Source organism: Saccopteryx bilineata, chromosome 9 (genome assembly GCF_036850765.1).
Source record: "Saccopteryx bilineata isolate mSacBil1 chromosome 9, mSacBil1_pri_phased_curated, whole genome shotgun sequence".
NCBI lineage: Eukaryota > Metazoa > Chordata > Mammalia > Chiroptera > Emballonuridae > Saccopteryx > Saccopteryx bilineata.
This window is the reverse complement of record NC_089498.1, coordinates 72536946-72550997: the sequence shown is the minus strand read 5'-3', so window position 1 is coordinate 72550997 and position 14052 is coordinate 72536946. Positions and strand designations below refer to the sequence as shown.

At 39.0% G+C, this 14052-nt stretch overlaps 1 protein-coding gene and 1 pseudogene across 1 annotated transcript in view; both read left to right on the top strand.

Annotated features, from left to right (window-relative positions):
- PPA1 (inorganic pyrophosphatase 1) overlaps positions 1-14052 on the top strand; it is a 58210-nt gene that overhangs the window by 22936 nt on the left and 21222 nt on the right. The window contains exons 3-6 of the mRNA XM_066242854.1: positions 1280-1333; positions 2699-2818; positions 5312-5398; positions 6219-6345. Of these exons, the coding sequence (XP_066098951.1) occupies positions 1280-1333; positions 2699-2818; positions 5312-5398; positions 6219-6345 (388 nt within the window). The remainder of the gene's footprint in view (positions 1-1279; positions 1334-2698; positions 2819-5311; positions 5399-6218; positions 6346-14052) is intronic.
- Positions 9270-12185, top strand: LOC136313171 (insulin-like growth factor 2 mRNA-binding protein 3; annotated as a pseudogene).

Here is a 14052-nt window from a genome sequence, read left to right as displayed (position 1 = left end):
AAACACGAAGCACTTGGAAATTTAAAAAATATGTCATTCATTTTAAAGTAGTCAATTTAAGGCTGTAAACTAATTACACTAGAAATGCCATTGGTTAAAATATTTTTGGAACATAATATTTTATTTTAGTGTCAAACTTCTTGTCCTTTTGAGGAGTACTTGATTTTTAAAACCAGCCAAATTGGGAAAATAATGTGGGTACTCAAGCTTTTTTTATTTATTTTTATTTTTTTATTTTTCTGAAGCTGGAAACGGGGAGAGACAGACAGACTTCTGCATGTGCCCGACCGGGATCCACCCGGCACGCCCACCAGGGGCGACGTCAAGCTGATTTTTGTTTGAGGGTAAAAATAAAGTATGACAAAGTAGCTAAACTGATTTGGGATTTGTCTTAAAGCACCTCTGAAATAGGTGATCCAAAACCATTTTGAGTAATTGCAGAGTCACTGTAGAAATGAATAGACATTGGATATGATTGCTTTAAAGATGGACTTCCTCTTGATACAAGTTCTGTTATGTTTAGAAATTGTTCCCTTTCTTTATAGAAATTCTTTCCATATAACCCATACCCCAACTATTTTAATATGAAAATTTTAAAACATTCAGAAAAGCTTGAAATATTACACAGTGAACAACCATATGCCCACCACCTAGATTCTGCAATACTTTTGCAGAATAGTATTTTGCAAGAATATTATTCTGTATTTGTTTTGTCTCTTCATTCATCAGTTTGTCTTTTGTCTTTTTTGTTTTTTTTGGATTTTTCTTAAGCTGGAAACTGGGAGAGACAGATTCCCGCATGCGCCTGACCGGGATCCACCCGGCACGCCCACCAGGGGCGATGCTCTGCCCACCAGGGGGCGATGCTCTGCCCCTCCGGGCGTCGCTCTGCCGTGACCAGAGCCACTCTAGCGCCTGGGGCAGAGGCCAAGGGGCCATCCCCAGCGCCTGGGCCATCTTTGCTCCAATGGAGCCTTAGCTGCAGGAGGGGAAGAGAGAGACAGAGAGGAAGGAGGGGGGGGGTGGAGAAGCAAATGGGCGCTTCTCCTATGTGCCCTGGCCGGGAATCGAACCCGGGTCCCCCACACGCCAGGCCGACGTTCTACCGCTGAGCCAACCGGCCAGGGCCAGTTTGTCTTATTTTTTAAATGCATTTTATTGGAAGTCCATTATTTTCAAAGATCTGATACGATGAGCAGTTTAACTTTGGGGAAACTAGGGCATGCTCATTGAAGAGAACAAATTAGTTCCTGTTACCATCTGACCTTCTGTTTTTCAGGATGTGTTCCACATGGTAGTTGAAGTACCACGCTGGTCTAATGCAAAAATGGAGGTATGTTTTGCCATAGATTAAAAAATATATATTGAATTTATTGGGGTGACATTGGTTAATAAAATTTTATAGGTTTCAGGTGTACAGTTCTGTACTACATCATCTGTGTGTTTCATCTTTGATCAATCGTCAGATGTAGGATATTAGTTTTGATCCAGGCACACTGATTTGTTCAAAGGTTAAACAGCTAAAGCCCAAGGTTTTCCCCTTTCTAGTCCCAATTTATTTTCCTGTTGAATCCCCCATTGCCTGCCAGTCTTTCCTCTGTTCTCCTACTATACTCAACCATTTACAGTTTACACGTATGTTACAGACCTACCTTCCTTGCACCTTTGCTTCTGGAGTTTCCAAAGCCTGGAATTGTCTTTTTCTCCTCTGTTTTGTTCTTTTTCAGTTCATCATTGATTTCATAGAGTCAACAGGCTTTCCTTGGTCACACGAGCCACAGATGGATTTCTGTTGCATTTTGTTAATGTTCTTCTGATGACACTTAGGATATTTGGCTTTTGTTAGGAACATTTATTATGAGTTTTATATTACTTAAGCTTTTTGAATGTAACCACACTTTGTATGTAATACACTCATATATTTCAATAATTTGAAATGCTTTAAAGGAAAGCCAAATTTGGTAATATTTATATTGCCCTTTTTTTTTTTTTTTTTTTTCTTTTTTCTTTTTTCTGAAGCTGGAAACAGGGAGAGACAGTCAGACAGACTCCCGCATGCGCCCGACCGGGATCTACCTGGCACGCCCACCAGGGGCGATGCTCTGCCCACCAGGGGGCAATGCTCTGCCCATCCTGGGCGTCGCCATGTTGCGACCAGAGCCACTCCAGCACCTGAGGCAGAGGCCACAGAGCCATCCCCAGCACCCGGGCCATCTTTGCTCCAATGGAGCCTTGGCTGCGGGAGGGGAAGAGAGAGACAGAGAGGAAAGTGCGGCGGAGGGGTGGAGAAGCAAATGGGCGCTTCTCCTGTGTGCCCTGGCCGGGAATCGAACCCGGGTCCTCCGCACGCTAGGCCAACGCTCTACCGCTGAGCCAACCGGCCAGGGCTATATTGCCCTTTTAATACAAATATTTTATTTCTCAAATGTTAGGATTTATTCCAGGTAAGTTTAGTGTTTGCTTTCTGGAATTAGTCAATGTTCTTTCTCTTCTTGATAGTTCTCACATATCTCAAATGTTTTCCACTTAAAGTCTGACTATGGAGAAACTTCTATTTCAAATTATAAAAATGTTAGGAGTAAAATATATCATTACAGTAAAACTAGGGGATGTGTATTCCATAATCAATTTCCTCAAATTCTTATTTGAATAGTATTTTGCATCCAAATATGTGATGATTTGAAATTTTTTATTGCAGATTGCTACAAAAGACCCTTTAAATCCAATTAAACAAGATGTGAAAAAAGGAAAACTTCGTTACGTTGCAAATCTGTTCCCTTATAAAGGGTATATCTGGAACTATGGTGCCATCCCTCAGGTATGTCTCTGCGATTGTTAGAAATGTGCTTTTTAGCTTACAAAGAAGATTTAAATACCCTTCAGAAAGTTTTTGCTATAATAGATTTTAAAAACGTAAGGGAGAATTAACTCATTTTAATAATTCCTTGAGTAACTGATTTTCAAGATAAACTGAAAAGTAAATATTATAATGTTTAAATTCACATTCAAAAGTTTGCTCTATTTTGAAATACGTACTTAGCTTTCTATATGGACTAGTTAATAAACTATACAAATTCTTTTTTTTAAGAATGAGTGGTAAATCTATTAAGAGATTTTCTAATGATTATAAAAGCACTTATTTTAGCTCCAGAAAGACTAGGATTCAAATTCTAAGGCTGCCACTTCCTAAGTTACCTAATTTGTCTCTGTCTCTTCCTCCCTGAGACATGACTGTCTCCCCCTGAGATATTAATAGCACTTAGCTCATATGGCTACTGTGAAGAATAAAGCACTTAGTTCACACAGCTATTGACTTTTATGTTTAAAATCCTGATTCCTTCTTTAAGCCAAGGTCTCTGTAGTAAAGTAAGAATAGGACTTTATTTTCCTAAACAGTCATCCTTTTGAGGAGGAGGGATATCTGCATTGTTTATGAATTGATCCCCAACACAATGCCAGTGTAGATAGTAGGTCCTTATGTAACATTTGAATGAAGAATCACTAGAGTTATATCTGTTATGAATAAATGATGGTTTGAATTCTGGTTTGTCTAGACTAATGCTGTGGAACTTAGGAGTTTTTTGTTTGTTTTTTTAGAGTCAGAGAGAGGGATAGACAAGGACAGACAGACAGGAATGGAGAGATGAGAAGCATCAATCATTAGTTTTTCGTTGGGCGTTGCAACACCTTAGTTGTTCATTGATTGCTTTCTCATATGTGCCTTGACCGCGGGCCTTCAGCAAACCGAGTAACCCCTTGCTTGAGCCAGCGACCTTGGGCTCAAGCTGGTGAACTTTTGCTCAAGCCAGATGAGCCCACGCTCAAGCAGGCAACCTCGGGGTCTCGAACCTGGGTCTTCCGCATCCCAGCCCGACACTCTATCCACTGCGCCACCACCTGGTCAGGCGCACTTAGGAGTTTTATACAAAATATTCAATTTATTTTTTTCCTATTGATAAATGACTCGGTTTGATTAACTATTAACCCTATTAAAGTGGAATCCACTGTGAAACAATCTACACATTACCAAAAGTTGGCCAAACTCATCTAGCTTGTTAGGTAATTACAAAGACACTTGTCTGCCTTAATTATAGCACTTTGTACTTCAATTGATTCAGTATTTAGTCTTGAAATATCATCCCTGTGGGAAAACATTGCTGAAATTCTTCTTTTGTAGGCTGGTTTTGACTTTGTTGGATCTGGGCTTCCTTTATCACCCTTCCTTTTTTTTTTTTTTTTTTTAATCTTTTTGCCTTTACTCCAGCTGAGTAGGCAAACAAATCCAAGTAATATGTTCTGGATTGGGGGAAAAAAGAACCAAAACAACAGTTACATTTTAAACTTGACTTCTTAGCAAACATGGGCCGTCTGTTCTTTTATGCGATACTGTGCCAGGGCTCTCTCTTGCAATTTAGCAGGAAAGAAGCCAGCAATTTAAAGCTTCAGAAAATCCTGATTAAGCTCTTCAGTCTTGGCTCCTGGTCAGCAATGACACTTTTACCATCAGCACACATTGTTTCTGTTTTAGTGTCACTGCCTACCTCCCTTTGCTTCGGGAATTGATTTTAGAGAAAATCTAGTGAGTAGATGATAGTAAGTACCAAGGTTTCCGCAAAGCAGTATTTTAAGTAATATATTTTTAAAGTAAATATTTGGGCCTAATTGAGATGAATGCACAATTCATCTCAATTAGGCGATTTATTTATTTATTTATTTATTTTTAGTGAGACAGAGAGAGGGACAGATAGGGACAGACAGGCAGGAAGGGAGAAAGATGAGAAGCATTAATTCTTCATTGCGGCACCTTAGCTGTTCATTGATTGCTTTCTCATATGTGCCTTGATGGCGGGTGTGGGGACAACTCCAGCAGAGCAAGTGACCCCTTGCTCAACCCAGCAACCCTGCACTCAAACTAGTGACCCTGTGCTCAAGCTGGTGAGCCTGCGCCAAGGCGGCAACCTCGGGTTTGAACCTGGGTACTCGGTGTCCCAGTCCAATGCTCTGTCCGCTGTGCCACCACCTAGTTAGGCAGGTGATTGAGTTTTGTTTGTTTTAAATAGATCATTACCTATTTTGAAGTTTAAATTTATTTTAGCATTCTATGCATTATAGGAGTCCTAGCATTTAATTAAAATTATTTTGCAGTTAAGATTCTTAAATGTGAAGAATATTTTTTAAATGAGAAAAAATAGCTGAAGATGAATATTTTTGCAGAAAGACTCATGTGATGTTAACTTTTAACGTCAAATATGATCCATTCTGTCAGAAGCATGTATAGGAACGATGTGCTCTAAGTGGTTTTCCCCCCTAGACTTGGGAAGACCCAGGACATGATGACAAACACACTGGCTGTTGTGGTGACAATGACCCAATTGATGTCTGTGAAATTGGAAGCAAGGTAATGGAATCTGAAATGTGTTTCTTAGTACTAAGATTATATAAAGTTCATACTTTAAAAAATATAAATAATGATGTCACTTCGGGTGATTAGAAGCTTTCATTTCATTTGTATATTATAATTTGTACAATTACAATTTGTATATTTAAACCTTTCCTAGAATGACTGTACATACATGTGGAAGAAGTGGATGTAGTCTGCATTGCTTTACAGGCAGGCGACTGGTCAGTAGGTGCAGGGTACTAGGAGGCAAATGTCATCTCAACACAAGGCAAACCTTGGAACTGACCTAAGCCAAGTAACCTCATGGGTAGGAGAGTATGGCAGGGATTCCTCTATCAGCTAGGGTTGCTTTAAGATTCTGACTGTAGTGCTAAGTCTTCATGATGTTTCTTAAGCTCAGGGAAATAGTAAACTGAAAGAAAAGTTGTCATTCAGTTTATTAAGTTCTAAAGTTCAGTCATATTGTATGATGTCATATGGCTTCTATAAAATGAAGGGTAGAGAAAGTACATTAAAATATGCATTTGAAACAAATTATGGAGTGTTTATTCTTTGGCACAATCAATCACAGTTTAAAAAGTACGAATTACCCTGAACTACGTTACTGATTTTCTTAGGACCTAAGGGCACATTTTCGACCTTGATCAGACTGATAGGCATTTGCTTGTTTAGCTTTTAAAAAACTGCTTAAGGGAACAATCTTCAGGTAAGTTGCAGAAGCTTGGCATCTTCCTTATTTCTACTATACACCAACTTAAGCTTTTCTTCCAAAGTTTTATTCTGTAGTATTGTCCTGACTGTGGTCATTGACTCTCAGATATGTGCAAGAGGTGAAATAATCAGGGTGAAAGTCCTAGGCATATTGGCTATGATCGATGAAGGGGAGACCGACTGGAAAGTGATTGCCATGAACGTGGATGATCCTGAGGCAGCCAATTATAATGGTAAGAAAATTTGAAGAGTCTGAAGTTGTTGTGTCTACATCTGATGCACCATTTCACCTGCAATGGTAGACTTGTATGCCCATGCCTTCAAACGGTTAAAGAATGGGGGAGCAAAACATTTGACAAAGCATTGTTCTTTCTAATGCTGAACTTCTATAATTAACTAAGTAAACTTTCTCCTTAATTCCAGGAAAGAAAAAATCTGATAGTTTGTGTTTACTGTTTTCTCCTTTCCTTTCCCACATACTCATTTCAGTTGCTCTATTTATTTATTTTTAAATTTTTATTTTATTTAAAATGTAATCCACATATCATAAGTTATCTTTTTTTTAACATTTATATCATCACAGGAATATTTATTGGACAGAACTGTAGAGAGTCCCTAAGGACTTCTTACTTTTTAAATAATTTTTAAATATTTTCATTGTAGTTGACATACAATGTTATATTAGTTTCAGGTATACAACCCAGTGATTAGACATTTATATAACTTAAAAAGTGGTTACCTTGACACCATACATAGTTTATTACAGTATTATTGACTATGTTCCTTATGCTGTACTTTATATCCCCATGACTATTTATACTTCTTAATCCCTTTACCTTTTTCACCCATTGTCCCAACGCACCCCTCCACCCCCACCTGGCAACAATCAAAATGTTCTCTATATCTGTGAGTCTATTTCTATTCTGCTTGTTGATTTTGTGTTTTAGATTCCACATATACATGAAATAATGGTATTTGTCTTTCTCTGATTTATTTCCCTCAGCACAATACTTTCTAGGTTTATTCATGTTGCAGATGGCAAGATTTTATCTTTTTTTATGGCTGAGTCAAGTCCACTGAATATATACACTACTTCCTCTTTATCCACTCATCTACTGGTGGACACTTAAGTTGCTTTCAAATCTTGGATATTGTGAGCAACGCTGCAGTGAACATATGGATGCATATATCTTTTTAAATTTATGTTTTGGGTTTCTTTGGATAAATGCCCAGAAATGGAATTACTAGGTCCTTCTTAATTTCTTATAGCCTTTGTTTTAAAGTTTATTTGATCTAGTATAAGTATTGCTACCTCAGCTTTTTTTATTCTTGTTTCCATTTTTATGAAATATCCTTTTGCATCCCTTTACTATCAGGCTTTGTGTGTCTGTCTGCTGTGAGTCTCCTGTAGGCAGTATGTGTAAGGGTCATACCTCTTAACTATTCAGTCACCTTCTTTCTTTTGATTAGAGCATTTAATCCATTTACATTAAAGTAATTATTGATAGATATGTAGATATTGCCATTTTATTCATATTTTTCATCCTTTTTCTTCTTCCTCCTTCCTTCTTTCCTCTTCTTGATCCTTTAACCTTTCTTGTAATTCTGCTTTGGTGGTGATGAACTCTAGTTTTCTCTTGTCTGAGAAGCTCTTTATTTGTCCTTTGATTCTAAGTGATAGTTTTGCAGGGTAGAGTAATATTGATTGTAGGCTTAAGCAAGGGGTCACTTGCTCTGCTGGAGTCATCCCCCTCCCCAGGCACATATGAGAAAGCAATCAATGAACAGCTAAGGTGCCGCAATGAAGAATTAATGCTTCTCATCTTTCTCCCTTCCTGCCTGTCTGTCCCTATCTGTCCCTCTCTCTGTCTCACTAAAAAAATAAAATAAAAATCAATCACCTAATAATTGAGATGAATGCACAATTCATCTCAATTAGGCCCAAATATTTACTTTAAAAATATATTACTTAAAATACTGCTTTGCGGAAACCTTGGTACTTACTATCATCTACTCACTAGATTTTCTCTAAAATCAATTCCCGAAGCAAAGGGAGGTAGGCAGTGACACTAAAACAGAAACAATGTGTGCTGATGGTAAAAGTGTCATTGCTGACCAGGAGCCAAGACTGAAGAGCTTAATCAGGATTTTCTGAAGCTTTAAATTGCTGGCTTCTTTCCTGCTAAATTGCAAGAGAGAGCCCTGGCACAGTATCGCATAAAAGAACAGACGGCCCATGTTTGCTAAGAAGTCAAGTTTAAAATGTAACTGTTGTTTTGGTTCTTTTTTCCCCCAATCCAGAACATATTACTTGGATTTGTTTGCCTACTCAGCTGGAGTAAAGGCAAAAAGATTAAAAAAAAAAAAAAAAAAAGGGTGATAAAGGAAGCCCAGATCCAACAAAGAAAGTAGTATTGGATTATAACCCAAAGTATAAAATAAATATTCATGATTTCATACTGACATGAACAAATGATTGCATAAATAAACAATTGGGGAAGAATAGACAAATCTCCCATGCAGAAGAATTCCAAATAACTTATGTAAATACTTCCACCCTCAAGAAAGTGGAGTATACTCCTCATTCCTGAAGTACAGGCTGTGCACAGTGAGATCCTTCAAAAGAGTCTAGTATGGTAAAGGGGGCTGGAAAGAATAACTTGACAGCTGAAACTTAACAAACACTACCCAGCCAGGTTATTAAGGTCAACATCAATAGTGATGAGTTGTTATACCGTGACCAGCGAGTTCCACGGAGACACCAAAGTTTTAGAAGAATTTCAAAGAGGAGTTTATTATTAAGCTGGCTGGCTGCACAGGGTTTCAGACTCCTAATCATGCAGCCTCGAGGAGTTGGGGTACAGAGTTTATAAAGGCTAAAGTCACAAGAAATTTTTAACAGCTGCAAGTGACAGATTACAGAAGCAAAACTAGCAGTTAAAGCAAAACTAGTAGTTAAAGTAAAACTAGCAGTTAAAGCAAAAATAACAGTTGAAGCAAAACTAGGTTATCAGGAAGTTTGAAGTTCCTGCTTGCTCAGTTTGCAAGTTTGCACATACAAAATTTTCAAAATTTCAAAATGGTGATTATTAGAAGGCATATAAAATGTTACAGAATACAGGTTTCCATGTAAGGGGCTTATGATCCCTTCACTCTCATGACTCCAAAATGGGAGGGTGAGTCAGAGGATTAGTGTAGGAATTTTCTAATTAAGGTACGTAAACATTACGTACCTTAATTAGAAAATTCCTAACACTAGGCTTTTAAGAAAAGAGGAGGAAGGGGTTTTCAGATAAGTTCTGTCTTCTTCGCTCTTTGTAGCAGGTGGTGCCAGTCCTTCCAGAGAACTATAGGAAGTAAACTATGACTAGCTGACTCAGTTAACCCTGCAAGCTCTTCTTGCATTCTTTTTGTTAGAGGCAGGGTAGTGGGCCTGACTTTTCCTCTTTAAAATGGCGTTGCTAATGCTAACAGTTTTACAGTTCCTTGGCACCTTGTCACAGAGTCATCTTAAGAACCTGTACTTTTAGCCTGACCAGACTGTGGTACAGTGAATAGATCATCAACCTGGGATGCTGAGGCCCCAGGTTCAAAGCCCTGAGATCGCCGGCTTGAGTATGGGCTCATCTGGCTTGAGTGCAGGCTTACCAACTTGAGCGTGGGTCTCCGGCTTTGAGTGCAGGATCATTGAAATGATCCCATGGTTACTGGCTTGAGCCCGAAGGGTCTGGCTTGAGCAAGGGATCACTGGCTCAGGTGGAACCCCCAGTCAAGGCACATGTGCGAAGCAATCAATGGACAACTAAGGGATCGCAACTACAGGTTCTCATCTCTCTCATCCCCATTTCTGTTTCTATCTCCAAAAAAAAAAAAAGATGCATATACTATTAAATACATTTTTAAATGTGGCCATCCTCCCCCAAACTCATAATCTAGTATAATCTTGAGGAAAAGATACGTCCAAGAACTCCTCAAAACAGTCATGGTCATGAAAAACAAGTTTGAGAAACTCATACCCAAGAGGAGACATGATGACTAAATGTCATGTGGGATCCTGGAATGAAAAATGGACTTGAGTTAATACTAATACATTGCTATGGATTCACTAATTGTGACAAGTATCTTTATATAAGGTACTAATAATAGGGGGACACTAGGTAAAGGGTATTTAGGAACTCTGTAGTATCGTCATAACTTTTCTATAAATCTAACACTGTTCCAGAGGCTTACAGTGACTACGCAGGAGCAGGCTTAGGAAGCAATTTGATGCTTGCTGGACTGGCCCAACTGTTAATGGGAGTAGCTGGGTGGGGATCATTTCAGGGATTATCATGGTTGAGTTAGGTTCAGAACAAGCTTAGCTGCTAATTACCAAAATCTCAAGGGAATGTGGAAGGAATGTTGCTTTTCTGCATTAGGCTACTCCTTCCTCAGTTGGGGTGGGTTATAGCTGTGCTTCACAGAGTTCGAGGTCCCCTGTATCCAGCATGAAGAGAGGACTGCACTGGATATTGGTGACAGTGTTGCACCATCTGTTCCAAATGTAAAAGGTATAGAACATGAAGACTTGGCTTCACTCGAGGGGCTGGATAGCTGGATAGTGAGCTATAATCCAGTATAGAGTGGTGGAAAGCTGTGAGCAGGTGAACACTAACTTGATTATTGCCATCGTAAATGGTACCTATTTCAGTAGGGGCCAAGCTAGACAAACTTCAGAAAAATGGAATGGATTCTAGTTGGAGAACTTCACGTTAAAAATGGCCTCTAGTCTAGTTGAAATGATGTTTTGAAGGGCATTGTGACCAGCGGGACCCCTCATAGCAGCCCAGAGTTTATCATTGGTTTGGGCAGAGGAGCTCATAGAGGCAAGAGTCTTCCAGGATCAGTGTTCAAGCAGAAACTGTGTGACTTGTCTGTACATCTGCTGGGGCCCCCACCCCCAATTCATAGGAGCCATTAGAGGAAAAGAAGGTGTCACCACTCGGAACATCATGTAAAACCGATGTTCATTGTAAAGAGAATACGGGCGCTGCTGAGAACTCAGTTGCTGTTGTCTTTAGCCCTGAAGGCACCTCTTGGCTTGTAAGTCTGTTCTGGAGGTTATGTATAAGGAAGCTCAAGATAAATTCTCAGAAGAGAGTCCCTTGAAAATTTTAGCCCATAATAACTTTGGTGGCCATTTTATTGGTTAAAAAGGAAGAACTCTTAAAAAATATTTGAGCAAGACACACACTAAAATCATGATATCCATTGCAGGAATTGACGCTGTGTTAACTGCACCATTACAATTAATGACAATATTCAAATGTGCCAACGCTGAGGAGGAGATAATAAAGAAAATCAGAGAGTCTTAGGAAAATGATATTCTATGAATTTTCAAGTACGTTTAATTCCTGGATTAAATCCGAATGTCTTAGGTCTGTCCCCACACACCTCAGGGATGCCAGCTCTCACCTTGGGGCCTCTTTCAGCTGTGACTCCTCCCTACCCACAGTTTGAGCAATCGGAAAGAGACTGTTCACCTACAATCCCAGCTTCATTTATTGGTGTGCCGTTATCGGTATATCAAGGAGCTCTCTTTGCAGGAGCTCCCACTAAGACTGCTCCAGCTAAAGCCCCAGATGTTCAAGTGACGGTGGCAATGATCACCTGGCCTCCAGAGGCTTGGGTGATGGCTCGGGCCAAGGCTTAGGGAAGAATTTATGGAAAAATTGAAGAAGAAAGTTTGGTTAGCCCTAAAGAAGAGGTGAAACTCGAAGCTCATTCAGAGTGCCATCCTTACTGCTAGCAGAGCTATTGGAAAAAGAGGCAATACAGTAAATGAGTTCCAGAATTTGTCAAGTGTAGAAGTTGTCCCTCATGACCAGATACCTGATGAGAATAGTAGTCAAAATAACTGGTCATTTCTATGCTTGCCAGGTTTCCCCCCCAAAATTTTGACTTAGGTAAAGCAACACCAATAGCAGAAAGCTTAGCACCTCAATCCAGATAGAAATAAAGGTTCAGGAAAAAACCCATCGCAAAGGCTGATACTAAACTGCAGGCAGGTTGCTTAACCAACAGACAGGTGCTGAACCCCTACCCAGAATCACAGGCACGAGGTTATACCTGGCCACCTGTTACTGAGGACCAGGTGATTTTTGAACCTCTATCTCTGTGAGCATATATACTTTATGCTCTCTGAAATGTATGACACTCCACTTTAAAGTTAAGAGGGGAAGAGATGGAAGGAGAGGAGCTTTGCACTTTCCTTTTGTTGTATTCTCAGTGTAACAAATTTTCTCATTTTTTTTAGTATTTCCCCATAATGCCAGAAACTGGCTTGGCTTAATGATGTATTCACTAAATGTATCAAATAAATAAAAATAGATTGTTCCTATGGCCAATCGTTAAAATTGGGCCAGAAGAGAATTATTACAGGAGTTTAAAATGTTAAGCTATTAGCATAGAAGAATTCTTCTCAGTTTATTTTTATGTAACATTAACATGGATAACCTAGGGCAAAGGTCCCCAACCTTTTTTGGGCCACGGACCGGTTTAATGTCAGAAAATATTTTCACGGACCGGCCTTTAGGGTGGGACAGATAAATGTATCACGTGACTGAGACAAGCGTCAAGAGTGAATCTTAGACGGTAACAGGGAATCTGGTCATTTTAAAAAAATAAAACATCATTCATACTTAAATATAAATAAAACGGAAATAATGTAAGTTATTTATTCTTTCTCTGCAGACCTGTACCAAATGGCCCACAGACCGGTACTGGTCCACAGCTCGGGGGTTGGGGACCACTGACCTAGGGGAAGTGCTGAATGATGTTGGCAGGGCTATTAAATGTTCATTTGTATTCAACTCCCTCAGGCATTCAGCAATGCAATGAAAACAAATATTTGGTTTTTTTGAAAATTGTATATACTTTATAAAGATAAAAGTCTAACTTTTTTATTTTAATGAACAAAATTTAATTAGCTAATAGGTAAATAATGGAGAAGAATTTTACTTCTGGCTGGTGACAGTATAGCTGGAATAGTATTTTCAGGTTTTTTGAGGCTTTTACATAGTTATTAGTTGGAAAATCTAAGAAATGTTCAATGATATGGAATAGCACTTACATGTGAAGAGCAGCAATACCATTTTTGTTTGTTTGTTTGTTTATGGTGAGGAGGGTTTTTGATGGTATTAACCACATAGTAGTTGCAGGAGGTTTTGGAATGTCTGGTTAAAATGGCTTCGGGAGCCTGACCTGTGGTGGCGCAGTGGATAAAGCGTCAACCTGGAATGCTGACGTCGCTGGTTCAAAACCCTGGGCTTGCCTGGTCAAGGCACATATGGGAGTTGATGCTTCCTGCTCCTCCCTCCCCCTTCTCTCTCTCTAATTCTCTCTCCTCTCTAAAAATTAATAAAAGTAAAAAAAAATTTTAAATAAATAAATAATTTTAAAAAATGGCTTCAGTAGACTTCAAGTTATTTTGTTTGGCTGCATGATGGAATGAATAAATGCTTTATGTTTTTTACTATCAATACCTGGGAAAGTGCATCAGTGAAGAGATGCAGCCCCTGTGGACTTAAAGCTGATCTGCAAGTGTCCAATGGATGGGGTGCTTGGTCTGCCAGCTCACCTCAGACCAGTTGGTCTCCTTTGCTTTCTGAAGACCAGTGGGGCAGTCAGCTGGTGTGACAGTGCTTAAAGGCAATATTTTACCTCTACATGTGCCAGGCACTGTCATGAGCCTCATTAAGCTATTCTTAATATTTTTAAACAATGATAAATCAAGAAAAATGAAAGTTCTCCTAAAATATTACATAAAATATATTGGAATTTCTATATTCTTTGCAACTAGCTATTTGAAAATCAAAAGTTAAAGAATACAAAAAATAATAATTTTTAAAATGTAATTTGAATGAGTATGATGAAACATTTAACCTTTGATACCAGAACTC